At 36.8% G+C, this 16,481-nt stretch overlaps 3 protein-coding genes and 1 pseudogene across 3 annotated transcripts; 2 read left to right on the top strand and 2 right to left on the bottom strand.

Annotated features, from left to right (window-relative positions):
- Positions 1–1,871: 1,871 nt before the first annotated feature.
- On the top strand, positions 1,872–4,080 carry LOC148907792 (uncharacterized). The gene has a single exon (XM_089035747.1). It carries the CDS (start codon positions 1,872–1,874, stop codon positions 3,096–3,098), a length of 1,227 nt encoding a protein of 408 aa, XP_088891873.1. The 3' UTR covers positions 3,099–4,080.
- Positions 3,715–6,559, bottom strand: LOC148907791 (uncharacterized; annotated as a pseudogene).
- Positions 6,560–11,893: 5,334 nt separating this feature from the next.
- On the top strand, positions 11,894–14,519 carry LOC148907790 (uncharacterized). The gene is made up of 3 exons (XM_089035402.1): positions 11,894–12,186; positions 12,367–12,513; positions 12,611–14,519. The coding sequence occupies exons 1-3, from the start codon at positions 12,171–12,173 to the stop codon at positions 13,924–13,926; spliced, it is 1,479 nt and encodes a 492-aa protein (XP_088891528.1). The 5' UTR covers positions 11,894–12,170; the 3' UTR covers positions 13,927–14,519.
- Positions 13,902–16,468, bottom strand: LOC148907789 (uncharacterized). Its single transcript, XM_089035403.1, has 4 exons — positions 16,159–16,468; positions 15,759–15,985; positions 15,489–15,652; positions 13,902–15,413 (listed from the first exon to the last, which is right to left on the bottom strand). Exons 1-4 carry the CDS (start codon positions 16,172–16,174, stop codon positions 14,996–14,998), a joined length of 825 nt encoding a protein of 274 aa, XP_088891529.1. The 5' UTR covers positions 16,175–16,468; the 3' UTR covers positions 13,902–14,995.
- Between the last annotated feature and the right edge of the window lie 13 nt (positions 16,469–16,481).

Raw genomic sequence — 16,481 nt, 5'->3', positions numbered from 1 at the left:
GAAAGTCTAAGAAAAAATGTGGGAGGAGTTTGTGGTGCAGCTTCTGTGGCCAACCTACCTCGCGGGAAACATCAAATTTACAATTCTAAATCAAAAGCGCAAACAAGATGGCTGTGATGGTGTTGATGATCTTTTGAAGTATGCCTGTGATAAGGAGGATCTTGTACTTCACCACTTGGACTATCCAGAAGATCTGTGGGTACTTGGAACAACTGCTATGTGCCGTGAATTTGTGAGGTGTACCACTTCGGACATGTTAAGCCATCCTTTCAGTATCAATCCCACTTTCAGTTTAGGTAAATTTGAAATGACTCCCTGTGGTCTTCAATAATGTTCTTCTCAAATCTAAGCGGACCGGAGAACGTCCAATTTTCTTGGGTCCAACTATGATCCACCACAATAAATCAGCTGCTTTTTACCAAACGATCGCAGCAACCTGTTTGACAAAATGCAGCGGCTTGGAAAATGGCAAAGATTTCATCACTGATGGGGAGACAGCCCTTCAGCAGGCACTCGAAGGGAAATTAAAGCAATGACAGAGTCTGCGATGTTTTATGCACTTCAAAGGTAACTGCAAGGATAAATTAAGGCAATTGATTGTTAGGAGTGTAAAAGACCAAAAGTACTTTTTGGATAAGACGTTGGAAAGTTGAAGGCATTTTTGATGTGACAGACGGGAATGACTTGCGCAAGCGTTTTGAGTCAACAAATGAGGATTTGGAAAGACAAGAAATTCAGATCCTTGGAAAAGACTACTACTCACCCAAGTACTGGTCTTACTTGAATAATAACCGAAAAATTATGAAGGATGACATGGTCGATAAAGTCAGAAGAAAATGATGATGATGGAAAGAAAGGAAAACCCACAAGGTGCTACACAAACTGTTCAGAATCCATGAACAATGTCATGAAAGCAGCAAGAAACAGTTTTCTTAAACAGTTTTCTTATGCGGCACAACGCATTTGAGTAAGCTTAAATTTACATGACACATGTTCGAAACAAGTCCACTGTCTATCAGTTATTCCCGTTTGCTTTCGAAGCATTCCAGTGTAAAAATGACGTGGATTTTGAATCAAAATCACAAGAGATTGTCTTATCCAAGACCACAAAGTGTAAAATCCTCGTCATCCAGCCTTTTATTTCCTTGATGCGAGATCAGTTGAGAAAATTAGAAAATTTAGGAATCAAATCCTTCATGCATGCTTAATGTTTCAATGACTCGTGATGGTTCGCTGTTGGGATCCCCAGTCACCAACCTTCTCTCATTTCTTACTGATGGGGACAAAAAATCCTTTAAATAGGCTAAATTTTAAAAAAATAACCACACAGAAAGAAAGAAGTGCTACATTACAGCCCAGATGTATGTCACGGTAACACGTGTGTAACATGGGTGCACTCCGTTAACGGAGTACACTCATACTAGTGTAGTTTGTCCATTCATGTGTAGTCCACTCTAACAACTCAGCAAAATTACACGCAGCCCAATAGCTCATTAACTTCAGTCTGATTCCCAAGGGATTCGTAGTGTATTTGTTATAATATAGATCGTATTCAGTCACGTGACCTATTCATTAATCGGCCGCCATATTGGTGCACATGTAATACAAATAAATTACAAAGCGAAGAGGTTAAGAAAATGGTTTTATGCGCGATAGTCGGTTGTGGGACCCGAAGTGGGCGAGATAAAGGTATTCATATGGCAAGGATACCTTCCATTATCACAAACCAAGGCGAAGAAGTGAAAAAATTGTCTGAGTAACGTCGAAATTCGTGGATTTCGGCGATTAGTAGAGAAGACCTTACCGACGCCATTTTGGAAAGTGGTCGCGTTTGTGGAAAGCATTTTGTTTCGGGACAACCAGCTCCTCTAATGCAAAGAAATCACCCAGACTGGATACCGTCATTGGATTTGGGCCATAATAAACGTGCTTCGGGGGAAAAGTATCTCTCAAATTTAGAAACAGCCGATAAACGTGAGAAGAGAGCAAGGGGCTTAGAAGCGAAGAGAGAACTTGCAAAAGAAAAAGAACTCCAACGTGAGGCTGAGAGAGAAGCTAAAAGACAGAAGAAGATAAAAGATATGTCATTTAAAACAGATTCCCAATCGAGAACCATCGAGGCTGAGACACAAACTGAGGAGTTTGATTTTTTATTTCATAACTCAAACAACAAAGCCGCACGTTATGATCAGAGCGAATTTGTTAATGACGATGGAAAGGTGAGATTCTACACTGGATTGCCGACTTTTGGTATATTAAAAGTCGTTTATCAGCATGTTTCACCACATGTTCCGAGGCGATCACCTACTTTGTCTTCATTTCAAGAGTTAGTACTTACTCTCATGAAGCTAAAATGGAACATGCCAATGCAAGATTTAGCTTACCAATTTGACATATCTCAAGCTACGGTATCCAGAATATTTTTAGCGTGGATGACAGCCTTAGACATAAGACTTGCTCCATTAATAAAGTGGCCTGAGCGTGAAGAATTGCGGCGTACTATGCCTCAGTGTTTTCACTTTGCATTTGGAAACAGAACCACAGTAATTATTGATTGTTTTGAGGTTTTTATAAATAGACCTTCTAATCTAATGGCAAGAGCACAGACATACTCTAACTATAAAAGCCACAACACAGTGAAAATACTAATTGGTGTAAGCCCCCAAGGAAGCATCTCCTTTGTTTCAGAGGCATGGGGTGGCAGGACATCTGACAAGTACATTACTGAACACTGTGGCATCTTAAAAAAATTGTTACCTGGTGACCTTGTTCTGGCAGACAGGGGGTTCACTATCCAAGAATCCTTAATGTGCCAAAGGGCAGAACTTGCAATGCCTGCCTTTACAAAGGGTAAAGACCAGTTGGACCCTGAGGATGTCGAGAGAACACGGGGCATAGCTAATGTCCGAATCCACGTTGAAAGAGTGATAGGGCTTTTGAGGCGAAAATACTTGATTCTTTCTGGAATACTACCTATAGACTTTTTGAAATCTGACCCAAACAGATCTGAAGAGGGTAAGAAACCAATGATCGACAGAATAATAACAGTCTGTTCTGCATTGACAAACCTTTGTCCAGGAATTGTACCATTCGATTGATTGTAGTTTATACACTTCTAGGAACTGTACCATACGATTGTCTCTTTCAAAATTACAACAAAGAAGATAGTCAAATTCCTGTATAAAGGTTTTTAAATGCTGCACTTTATCTAAAAATTAGTGTTTCCTATATTATTCCTTTGAGAAAAATATGAAATTTAGTAGAGTACAAACACTAACAGTGTGCAACATAAATAGCAGTAAATAGTGCTGAATTATGCTAATCCTTTTGTTTTTATATTATTAATTGGTGCTATTTAGCACTGAATAGTACGAAGTATTGCACACGTTTAGTGTCTGTACTCTATAACAAATGGACTTTCGCATGAAATATATAAGGTGAAATATGTAATATATTTATTTATAGCTCCTAGAGTCATTATTTTATTATCTTTCCCTCAATCAAGCAACATCTGTTTACTTATTTTTATTAATTATTATATGTATGTATCAATATTTACATTTTTGAATTCAAGATTCAAAATAAGTTTTTTTAGAATGAATCAGTTCAAATTAATAATTGAAAGCTAATAACAAAATTATTTAGTAAGAGTGATAAAAAAAAAGATATTGGTGAAATTAAGCTTTTCCTTCATTTATCAACATGCAAAGAAGTTCAAGTGGTAGGAAAAGGGGACATCTGTCCACTTTTTAGGCAGTGTAATAAGTGCAGGCGCATCTTAGGAATATCATAATTTACATGTTCTGGATTTTGTCCATGAACTAGACTTGTTGCATAGGCAATTGAGAAGACACCGCAATCACTGCCATTCTGTTGTTGTTGAACGGGTACCTGGGTTACACCTCTGAACATTGGTCCTGTTAAATTTTCAGCCAGATCTAGTATTTCTTGTGTTATAGGAGACGATAAACTGTTTAAAAGATTAACATAACCAGGAAAACTGCCTATGGATGTCATGCACACCCAATGATTATTGTTAATGTGAACTATCTGAATAAAAGGTCCAGACATTATATCAAATTGTCTTACTGGTCCAAGAGTTGGTCTTTGAAATCCTTCAATTCCATTGCTTATTTTTCTTAATAATATATGAGCCTCATGTATAATAACACAGTCTAACCATCCACTTGGAGAAGCGATTAGTCCATATTCATAATTACCAAGTTTTCCAACAGGTGCATGCTTGTCACGGGGTTGCTTGTTAACATGGTGGACAGTTTTTACATACTGAACTCCTGAAGGACTGTAGCTTCCAGTACATGTAACGTTTGATGTAGCATTAGGATTAACAGAGGCGCTAGAATTAGGGTTAACAGAGCCTGTAGCATTAGTGTTAACAGAGGCGCTAGAATTAGGGTCAACAGAGGATCTAGCATTCACATTACTTACAGAACACACTGGCCACAGCCAACTGTTACTGTTATTTGGCATTCGCTTTCGCCCAAGGCATGTCAGATGAAAAAATCTGCCATTGCTACAGCTTTCATTTGCACATTTCACAAGCTTGTCTTGGCTGTTTGGAGTAGCCTTGCATACGCAAATGCACTTGAGCTTCAAAGCCTCATTATTTAATGATTGTTTTTTACCTCCTCTCTTGAACTGTGGTAATGTTCTGCAATTAGGGCAGTACCAAGTTTTAGGAATGCCACTGACTCCCAGACATGACAGATGGAATTGACGGATTACACAGTCAGGGTTTGAACAATGAACAACTTCTTCCTCAGTCATCTGTCTGCAGTAACAAACAGCATCCTTCTGTGCCAAGTTGTGAACATTCCTCCGCCTTGTGTACCATCTACCCAGTACTTCTGGTAGCACACCAACCCTCCAGAATGTTTCAAGTTTTGGCAGAACTTCATTCCAATATTCTATGTCTAGAGTAATTCTTTGACCTACAAGTGCCATCTCATTATTGTGTCCAACAGCACAGACAACAAAATCACAGTACTTCAACTTTGTTGTGAATAACTGTTGCTGTACCTGGTAATAGTATTGGTGTTCTTTTATTAATTCAAATTGATTGTTTTTGTTCTTCTTTAGACATGAGGATGGCTGTTTAACATAAGTATCAAAATCAAAGTTCTCAATGCAGAGGGGGCACTTAACTTCACCACACCCTTCTCCGCAGCAATCACAAGAGCATAAGTCAGGGGTTGCATGCAACCAGGGATAATCCTCATTTATGAATGTACCACAACTTAAGACTTTGTAGTTCACGTGCTTAGTTTTCATGAGCTGTTCATATGCATGTATCGCCCCTGCTTCATGTTTACATCCATGAACTACTGCTTCTTTTGTTAATTTGTTAAGCTCTGGATAACAAATTCCTTGTATCAATGACTGTGCAGGAAGTGAATGGTCCGTAGAGGCAGCAGCTTTATTTTGGGAAGCCCCGATTCTCCCTGCTCTGTGTTTAAAGAAGTTGTTGCCTTTAGCTTGTTTTAGTGTGTCTTGTTGGACTCTGTCGATTTGTTCCTTCGTAAATTCAATCTTGATGTCTTGGCATACTTTAACTCATTATAAGGCAACTTTAAATATTTTACATCCAAGAGATCCATCACTGTGGGTATTTTGCGGCTTGAAAGAACGTAGCTTTCAGCATAAGGAGAAACTAGGGAGAGTATGACTGGCTTCGACTGACATTCACTAAGTTCTTGATACAACTTCGCCATTTCCGGTTCACTCGGCGCAGGCACTTCAACATTATAGTCAGGTTTTTCTCTCGAGTTTGTTTTGGTTTCAGATAGTTCAGGTAATCTGTCTATACTTTCATCTAGGTAGGCTTTCATTTTTTTGGCTGATTTAAAGTTGATGTCGCTGACTCTAGCATACTCGACATCGTTCGCGAAGGTTGGTATGATCCACGAACACTTCATTTGAGTGCACGAAAGCTTTCCGTTTACCTTGGTCCAAGCCTCAAGGTAAAATAAAACACTTGCAACATGGGAACAAGATTCGGCTAATCCTGCCTTACATCCCAAACAGTGAGCACAGTTTATTGTTCCATCGTTTTCTGTAATAATCCATACTGAAATCAATGTGTCATTCATTCGTTGAGAATGTCGCACCTTGGCCAACACAACAAACTTGTCTGCAATTTTGTGCCCTTTTACGTCGCTTATAAAGCCTGAAACCATTTGGTTATATGCCCCAAGACTCCTGAAAGCTTTAAATTGCTTCTGAGTATAGAAACTAGTTTCTAAAACTAGATAGCAAAGTAAATCAGTTGATTCGACTGGTGGTAGGCAGTCCGGCTCGACACGTTTCCCCTCCATCAAGACAGGATCGATTCCAATCTTCGCAATTTTCTCCATGTAGCGCTGTTTTACCTTTCCTTCTAATTTTTTAGCATATTGTGAAAGAGGAACAGATAATTCTTCATCATTATTAGCTGAAGAAATTGAGGAATCTCGAAAAGAAGTCATTTTAAATTTAGCTGTGAGAGTTTTGTTTACATAATTTACATATGATACACGTGGGTAGATGTGCTCCAAAATGGCGGCCGATTATGCCGTGACGTCACATGAATACGATCTATAGTTTAAAAAGCTGATCACTGACAAGGCGATAACACCTAGATGTTTTTCTTTTCTTACGTAACACACTTCTGATGTTTTGAATCAACATGTGGCATGTAGCATAAGATCATATACTTTTACTATCAAAGTTCGCTGCTCCTCTAGAGACACTTATATTTTCATAGAAAGAATATTGAAACAAAAAAAGAACCTTCAGGTGTAACTACAAAACTGTATTTGCTGTCGTATAAAACGTAAAATTGTCTCATAAACGTCGTTTAAAAGATGATCGCTTTTTTAATACAAGAAGTCAGAGTTATATTTATTATTACCCGTATGTAGGTGGATCCGAACATTCATTGAGTTAATATGACAAAATTGACGCTGTAATTTAAATTCCTTTGAGCTTTTGAACTAAAAACAAACGTAACATTTACTTCTTCGACACACAACTTCGCATAACGGAGTATGCGTAAAATGCATCAGCAATTCACCTTTGAAGAAACTGGTAACTAGCTATGTTATTGGATAAATTTTCTGACAAAAGTTATTAATTGCTATGGTGACAGCCGATTAGCAACTAATGATAAGTATTTGATTTCGATATTAAGCATCCCGTTCTGCGTGCCACTTTTAACACTGTGTGAAAAATAATTACATTGTGGTAGGTAAATGTTGAACATTATCGTTAATGTGCAAGAAGCTCTAGAGAAACTTCAGAATGACCGTTTACACTGGATTGTATACAAAGATGTAGTCAAACAACAAATTTAAATGATGCAGTATCCAGGCAAGAGCTACTTCAAATCGTAAACAACTTAACAGATTTAAAACCTAAAACAAGTCATACACTGGTACTATTTCATTCCGATTCAAAGTACTGCATCGTTCCTTCAAAAAAATACTTTCTGTGCGTTCAGAAAAAAGAACAGAAGAGGGAAGTGTGGTTGAAGTACACTATGGAAGTGAAACATATGATGCTGAAATAATTGCAGTGCTTGGTAAGTTATTGTCCAGATTTTATTAATCTTCTGTAGTCATCACTGTCTAATGCAATTAGTACAAATAACAAGATAAGCAACTTCTGAAAGTGTCTCTTTTTTATTTCTTTCAGATGATCCAACTGTACTGCATTTAAAAGAAAGCAGCTTAATAAACATGGTACATGAAAACGAAGTTAAAAAGGTATGTGCGTTTAAATTGAAATTTGTACTAATATCCAATGAGTAACAATTTTTTATCAGATTGTCGGTAATTGGAGAGTTTTATTCTATTTTTAGGAGAATAATCCCCCAAGAAAGAAAGGAAAAGGAAAAACAAACAGGAAAAGACCAACAAAGAAAATGTGAATCCTGCTAAAAAGAGAAGTGAAGTGCGCGCTACTATGCAACTTCAAATTGTTTTTAGACATTTCAAGGGAAAGATGAAATTTACGAATGAGCATGTTTTTTACTGAAATCGGAATTAAAGATCGCTGTTAAGCGTTTATCTGTCTGTCCTCTTATTGATTTAAGTTATTTACTGTTACCTTTGTTTTAATAGAAAAATAAAGAAAATGTGAATCCTGCCAAAAAGACAAAGAAAAGTGAAGTGGTAAGCTATATCTGTGTTATTTTTGGAACTGCAAAAATGAGTATTCTAAAATTTGATCATTCTCTTCTATCTTTAGGCAACTGTTGTGATTCGTGGCAGTGGAGTAGTTCTTCAAGCCAACCAACTATGTACCGTCTTACAACCACTGACCGAGCAAGCAACAACCGAATCTACATGTACCGTCTTACAGCCACCGACCGAGCAAGCAACAACTGAACCTATATGTACCATCTTACAGCCACCGACCGAGCAAGCAAGGGATTCCTTTTTTAACACTTTAGACTAGTCTTTGCCACAGTTAAATATAACTTCATCTATTCCATTGCCGCAGCACTCAATTTTACTATCACATAGTGAACTGCAACAGATTAAGATTAAATCAAGTTTGTTGATGAATTTTTCTGTTCATTGCCTTAGAGCACTTTTTAAAATGGAGGAATTGACAGGAAGAAATATTGCAGGAGTGACATCAAAAGGTCAGATCAATCCAATTAGGCTCAATTATATGAAGAAATGTGTTTTTGAAATGTGTCTGACACCACCGTCACAACAAGATGCCGCTTGGGCAACTTGCCGTAAGGCTATGGATGAATATATAAGACGTCCAGTCAAACGCACACTTAGACTGTAAGAACATTGCTTGAAAAATAAAATGTATTAAAAATAAAAGCAAAGTAGAATTTTTAAAATGTAAGTTTTCATCTGAATCCTTAAAATGAAGAATAATAAAAATGTTGACTATGTCGGTTTCATTCCGGCGTGCACACGTAATAAAAATGTAGACTATTTTGGTTTCATTCCAGCGTGCACGCGAAATACTTGACCTGATATGTAGATGCATGGGAGAATGATAAGGGATCTGATTTCACAGATTTGGAGGCTTTCGTATTAAGAATATCCTTTTCTTTGATTACTATTATCATTTGAAAAATACATGCATATACAAACTCCTATCTGAGACTGATTTAAATTACTCTACACAGAAAAATGATAAGATCTCTGATTTCACCAAATATTCAAAATCATTTTGATTTTTCTGTAATCAGTTGAACGGACGCGTGTAATATAAATGATATTCATACTGAATTTCTATGGCCTTTGTTATGAAACAAAGACTGTGTAACAAAAGAATATTACACTCAAAGCACGGTTTACACTTTTGTGCGTGTAATGAATTAACGCACTCTGTCCAAGTTACACGCGTGGACACCGTGACATACATCTGGGCTGTACTGTATTTTATTTTACGTTTCAATGGTTTTATTGAAATTTTTGAAGAATCCCCATACATTTCCTTATAACATAACACCATAGAAACCAAGCCTGTGTTTCAACATCTACATCTATTTTATTTCTTTATAACACCTTTCAGTATAAACGGTGGAGCAAATGGTCAATAAATGAATAAATATATTTCAAAGTTATAGTATATGAAATCTATGAAGATAAATAACTAGATGAATACATATTGAAAAATAAGAATAAATATAAGTTTAACAACTAACAAGATAATATAAGAACATGCGTAATGTGTAAATTATGAGCCCTGTAGCAAAATAATGAGATTAATTACTTAAATTATATGAAATAATAATAGAAAATATTTAATCGCAAACCTTGAAGACTAAAGAGCAGCTTCCTTCCAAGTATATTTCTGGATTTGATTGTGATATTACCTGTTCTTGTAAAAATTCCAAAGACTGCAACTAAAAAAAATTTGGGAGATTTAAACCTGAATTATAGATATTTTTAATCCCGTAAACCTCTTAAATCTTTAACGCAGTTCAATTCAATTTAAAAACATATAATAGTCAAGAGTAGACAACAGTCAAAGAGTGAAGCAAAGAACTAAGAACTAGCTAGGCCGAACTAGCCAAACCGATATTAATCTTAACTTAAATTCTGAAGCCATCTATAAAGCTAACACACAACTGCCAGTAGAATTTGATTGTGGCTTTAAATATTACATATTCCGATAATGACTCGTATATTTTACTTATTTTAGTTTGACTTGAAGTTTAGTTTTGACCGCGGGGGGGGGGGGGGTACTCCCAAATATGAACTATACGGGGATGATCCGCTGAACAGGGTATGGTTTTTCAAGCTTCTTGTCATAAACAGGGTATGCAATTTCACTCAAGGTCCAAATTCTTCCTGAGTTTCTTGTCATATTCAGGATTTCTACTTTCGTATTGACTGAAACTGGTTACCATGGTCGTAAAAAAATGATACGTGAGATGACATGATAATTGAAACAGGAACTCAGTGCAATTAATTATATCTTTTGTCATAAACAGGGTCTACAAATACGATTTTTTTTTTGTCATAAACAGGGTACCCCTTTCAGAATCCCAGCGGAACACCCCTAGCCAAATTGTGGCGGAGTACACCCCTCGGGAGTTTTGATTCCATGTGCAAAAAACAAAGGCTTTCAAACGAACAAATCGACGTTTTCAAACTGGCTTCAAAAGTCTCTTTGTTAAGCCGTAAGATGAAAGAAAATTCCCAGAAAGTATTTACAATTGGCCCGAAAACACTTAAGAATTTTCAATGATGCATTAAACCATTGGTTATTCGGGTTATGATGAAAATGTAAATTATGCACCGTGAAAAGATGAAAAAACTTACTGACGTTTCGGACGCTAGTCCTTCGTCGGAGCCAAATTCGGGTTATTTTAGTTTTTTCAAGCAATAAATCGTTCAACTTCAAGCGAAATTGTTGAGAATGATATATTTATATTATATTTTACTTATTTTAGTTTGACTTGAAGTTTAGTGTTGATTCCATGTGCAAAAAACAAAAGCTTTCAAACGTGTCGAACAGGCTTCAAAAGTCTCTTTGTTAAGCCGTAAGACAAGAGAAAATTCCCAGAAAGTAGTTACAGTTAGCCCGCAAACATTTAAGAATTTTCAATGATGCATTAAACCATTGGTAATTCAGGTTACTTAAGTTTTTTTCAAGCAATAAATCGTTCAATTTCAAGCAAAATTGTTGAGAATGAATCCCGCTATGGTAGCCCATCGTTATCATAGCAAAACACATTTAAAAAAGGAAAAATTAGAAGATAATACTAAAAAAAAAGAAAGATTTTTGAAAATGAAGCACAACATCGAAGAAATTATTAAAAAATCACGAAAAAAAAAACCAAAATAAATAAATAAATTTGCTTGAAAAAAAAAATCTTTCTACAAAACATTGAAATCGATTCGAAGACCAACATTAAGAATCAACATTGAAAAAAAAACCTTGAAAAATACGATTGAAATCATCATTAAAAACAACTAGGCAAAAAAAAAACAAAAAAAAACAAAAAAAAAAAACACTGGAAAATAACATAGGAAATAACATAGAAGAACAACATTGAAAAACAATGTTAAAGAAAAACATTAAAATCAACACTGAAAAAACTTTGAGAACAACTTTGAAAACGACATTGAGAACAACATTGAGAACAACATTGAGAACAACATTGAAAATCGTATCGAAAAAATATCTTCCGACGTGGCCCATCGTTATCATAGACCATAATGCTTTGCACGCATGAACATTTAAGTTTGGCTTTTCTTTTATATGGCTTTACGTTTTCCGTGCTGAAAACAAATAGTTTTTCCATGGATTGTTAGGCTACTCATTCCATTACACAACAGAGAAAATATGAACCTTGAAATTAATGGCACTTTCACCAACCGTCAGTAGCGTCTGAGATGCCGAGACTAATAGGCCTTTTGCAGCTAGAGATCACGTGCTTGGATACCGCATAGCAACGCCATACTGGAGAGCAAGCTCTCCAGTAAACAACAGAGATCTAAAGGTCATACAAGCGTGCTTTCAAACGAAGAATTATAGTTAATACAAGCCCAAGAGCATTCCGTTTCTAGATATTCAGTTAATACAACTCGAACTTGTCTGTAAAGTGAGGGTTCTAAGTGGAATTCGTCGCGGTTTGGAGTGGAGTTCGTCGCTTTTGCGGCCGGCTTCGGCGTCGGAGTAGAAACAAAATGGCTGCTAACGAAGGTATGTCTGAAAAAAACTATCTTTTAAACAAACTAATCGGCGGCTTTTTATGATAAAAAACGAAGAAGTTAACTTCATACTAAAGAGGGTTTAAATGGAAAGAGAAATTCGAGTCCATACCACTGCTATGATTGATATTTTTACTTAAACTTTTGGGTCTTTTTTGTTTGTTTACACCAGCCGAAAACTCTTCACAAGATATAAGTTCCCTGCCTGAGTTAACCTTTGCGTTCGTGGAAAATTACGCAAAAGACAAGTCTGGTTGTAAGAGTACTTCTAAAGCTTACAAGTTTTTTGCCGAGCCTGGATATTTACATGATATTAAAGGTAAATTACCCATTGGTTGTTTGAATTATTGTATACCTCTGATATGGCTTCTTGAGTTCACTCTCTTATTGTATTCGCTTTGTTCTTTTGTTAATAGTTGCCTATGATTTGGATTCTGCGGTAATAAATGCCCGATGCTACCGCTCAATGAAAAAGAGCGAGCCTCCACATATACTCCAAGCTAAAATCAAGTTGACTGACTGCTCAGCTTCTGGGAGATGCTCATGTGTAGCTGGCATAGGTGGATACTGCCATCATGTAGTTGGTCTTCTTTACTACATTGCCCACTGCAAACAGCTTGGTCTCCGCTCTGTCCCTGACTCCTTAACATGTACTAGCATGCCCCAAAGATGGAGTATTCCAAGAGGTAAAAAGATTGAGCAGAAAGAAATCCAAGACATCTTGGTCAAAAAACCAAAAATAGGTGCAAATTATAGCAAATTCATAAAGAGCACTCTTTACTCTCCATCAGAGGTTTACAGAACAATGACAAAAGAAGACTTTGATAACTTCGAAACTAAACCACTGATAGCTAGTATACTCCCAAGTGCAGAGAACCTTGCAAGCATTTCATTTGTGCAATGTAAATTTGGTAAAGTTCCCAAAGGCTCAATTATTTCCTATCAACAAAAACTGTCCCAGGACTATGTTATAAATGATTTTAGCTGCACTAACTTTCCAAAGCTACCTTTGGATTCTGCTGAAAGCAGATTTAAGAACACTTTCTCAAGTTGCCTGACTCAACTGCAGCAAGCTTCCTTGGATGCACTGAGGGTAAGCACAGAGGCATCACTTGACATCCAGGAGAAAACAATGACTCAAAGTGCAAACAATCTGTGGCACGTGTTGAGAAGCAAACGCATTACCGCCAGTAAGTTTGGAATTGTTGCAAAAAGAGTAAGAGATTTTGAAAACTTGGTAAAGCAGCTCAATCCATCTCGCCATGTTGTAACTGCACCTATGAGAAGGGGAATTGAAATGGAACCAACAGCTGCAATGACCTATGCTAACAACTTGAAGGGTGGATCAGTTAATTTATTTCCATCCGGTCTAATCATCCATCCTAAATGTCCATGGCTGGGTTGCAGCCCCGACCGTAAGGTGTATGACCTAGAGGCAGTTCAGAATGGCTCCAATCCTTTTGGGCTGTTGGAAATCAAGGTTGTAAAGGAGGGGGAGACTGACTTTGGCAATGTCAGATACCTTACCAATGATCCTATCACCAATGAATACTCTTTAAAGAAAACTGATATCTACTATTATCAAGTACAGTGCCAGCTAGCCCTGACTGGCCTTGAATGGTGTGATTTTTTTAGTTACATAAGTGACAATCTTTTTGTTTGCAAGAGAATTCTTTTTGACAAAGATTTTTTTCAAGAAGCAAAAGACAAGGTTGATAGTTTTTATTTTTAACACTTTTTAAAATAATATCATTTCTTTGAACACTGAAAACCAATGTTTAAAATAATATCCTAAAAAGATTATAAATACTGGAAAGGATTTCCACATTGCATTTGAAAGTGACTAATAAGTTGACTTATTATAGTTACCACAGTAAACCCATAAAAAATGGTATTTTACTATACAACTATTGCAGAAAATATGAAAAAATAACTGCAATAGAAAATAAAAAATTCTCAAGGAATAAGTATTTATTAGACTAGTACCATTTCATGGGTTTAATGTGATTTCTATTCCAAATAGCTATTACCAGTTACTGTTGATTCCCATTATTGCCATTAGCTATTAAGGGGCCTTGGAAATTTGTTAGAAGACATGCCACTGTGTACAGTTGGTTGATTGATCCTAATGCATTAAGTGGAACATCAGAATCAAAAAAATGATATTCCTTTATTCTCCTGATGGCCCTTTCAACATGAATTCGAACACTAGCTATTGCTTTGGTTTTTTGTACATCCTTTGTTGAAAACTGAGCTTGACTCTCTAAGAAAGGAGGAATATTGAGCTCTACTCCCTTTTCAATTAAAAGGTCCTCTACATCAAAACCTTTGTCTGCCATAACTGAATCTCCCATTTCTAGCAAATCCAAAATACCACAACACCTAGTGATTTCCTTATCAGATATTGCTCCAGTATATAACCCAGAAACAAAGGAAACTGCCCCATAAGGAGTTATCCCAACCAAACCTTTCAGGGTGGTATTGGTCTTATAGGAAGAATATAACTGAGATTGCAGAAGTAATGAACTAGGGGTCTGAACAAAAATCTCAGTACAGTCTATGATTACTCTAGTCGTTGGATATAGTCTGGTAAAACATTCAGGCATGTACTGATCGACCGCCTCCCTTGAAGGCCACAATGGTTGGCTCCCCAACATAAAATATAAATAATTACACCATGAAGTTATTTTCCTACTGACAGAAGAAACATGGATTTGGAATCTGTGAGCAAGGTCTTGCGCAAATAAACCTAGTCTAAGTCTTACTAAAAACATAAACAGTTCATCTATGACTAGCATATTTCATGCCCCTGGGCTGCTCTCCCTCTCACCTGTAGCATAGCAATAAATCATTCTCTCTGCAGTTGGTTTAACAAAATCAAAAAAAAATTTTATGTGCTCATAGGATGGAAAACCTGTATAAAACCTTATTGCATCATTATCTGTAGAAAACCTTTCTACTCCAAACTTGTATGTAGCAAGCTGCTTAGCAGCAACTAGCTTAGCATTCTGAATTTCTACTTCAGCTTGTGCCTTCACTGCCTTGACTTGTTCCAATGCAGCAGCTATTTCTTGTCTACTGTTTTCCAGTTCTCTTGTTTTCTGTAAAAGCTCTAGTCTGAGTGCTTCTAATTCTTCCTGCACCGTTGGTCTTTGGGGTTCACTAGCCTCAGAAATTTCATTGTTGTCATCAATGTCACTCTCGTCAGTTTGTGTTTCTCTAAGAATAAAAGAGTCATTCTTTACTTATAGGCAAGCACATAAGTACACTTATGAATGAAAATATTGGCCTTACCTGCTGACATTACGAATGATCTTCCTTCTCTTAACAGGTTTTGCTGCCCAGTCAAACTGAGAGGGAATAGATCCTCTTTTAAGCAATCGTCTCCCAGCATTGTCAGGGGGAAGGTAATCTTCCTTTTCAAAATGCCTCGAACAAACCCTCGTACTGCTTGTTATCTAGATAAAACAAAGAAAAGGTAACCATAAATGCAGCCTGAACGATCAAATGAGGCAGTAAAAACCAATGAATAATGACAGTTAAATTTTTATTTCAAAATCTTACCTTGAAATAAGGTCCTTCGTCTCTTCGAATCTTAACTAACCACTGTTTGCGAAGTTCTTGGCTTTCTTTTCCACCCGGAATGCAATGAAACAGCAGCTCTTTGTGATATCTTGAATCACCATTACACTGAGGGACACAGCAGTGGTAGCAAGATTTCTTTTTAGGCTTCGAAGTGGAAGAAAACTGTATCTCATCGTGAGACTGAGTTTGTTCATTCGTTGAATCACCTAGCCGTAGAAAAGACCCAAAAGTTTAAGTAAAAATATCAATCATAGCAGTGGTATGGACTCGAATTTCTCTTTCCATTTAAACCCTCTTTAGTATGAAGTTAACTTCTTCGTTTTTTATCATAAAAAGCCGCCGATTAGTTTGTTTAAAAGATAGTTTTTTTCAGACATACCTTCGTTAGCAGCCATTTTGTTTCTACTCCGACGCCGAAGCCGGCCGCAAAAGCGACGAACTCCACTCCAAACCGCGACGAATTCCACTTAGAACCCTCACTTTACAGACAAGTTCGAGTTGTATTAACTGAATATCTAGAAACGGAATGCTCTTGGGCTTGTATTAACTATAATTCTTCGTTTGAAAGCACGCTTGTATGACCTTTAGATCTCTGTTGTTTACTGGAGAGCTTGCTCTCCAGTATGGCGTTGCTATGCGGTATCCAAGCACGTGATCTCTAGCTGCAAAAGGCCTATTAAGCATTGGCCCATCATTCTCATA

Source organism: Actinia tenebrosa, unplaced genomic scaffold (genome assembly GCF_029948245.1).
Source record: "Actinia tenebrosa isolate PJP-AT-01 unplaced genomic scaffold, QUT_ActTen_1.0 PGA_scaffold3__52_contigs__length_22856419, whole genome shotgun sequence".
Taxonomy (NCBI): domain Eukaryota; kingdom Metazoa; phylum Cnidaria; class Anthozoa; order Actiniaria; family Actiniidae; genus Actinia; species Actinia tenebrosa.
This window is presented reverse-complemented; position numbering and strand designations above follow the sequence as displayed.

Coding starts and splice junctions, on each gene's coding strand:
- LOC148907792 (XM_089035747.1), top strand. CDS start 1,872: ATGCAAAGAAATCACCCAGACTGGATACCGTCATTGGATTTGGGCCAT.
- LOC148907790 (XM_089035402.1), top strand. Junction 12,514..12,610: donor ATATTTACATGATATTAAAG/GTAAATTACCCA, acceptor TTTTGTTAATAG/TTGCCTATGATTTGGATTCT.
- LOC148907789 (XM_089035403.1), bottom strand. Junction 15,653..15,758: donor ACGAAGGACCTTATTTCAAG/GTAAGATTTTGA, acceptor TGTTTTATCTAG/ATAACAAGCAGTACGAGGGT. Junction 15,414..15,488: donor ATCATTCGTAATGTCAGCAG/GTAAGGCCAATA, acceptor TTTTATTCTTAG/AGAAACACAAACTGACGAGA.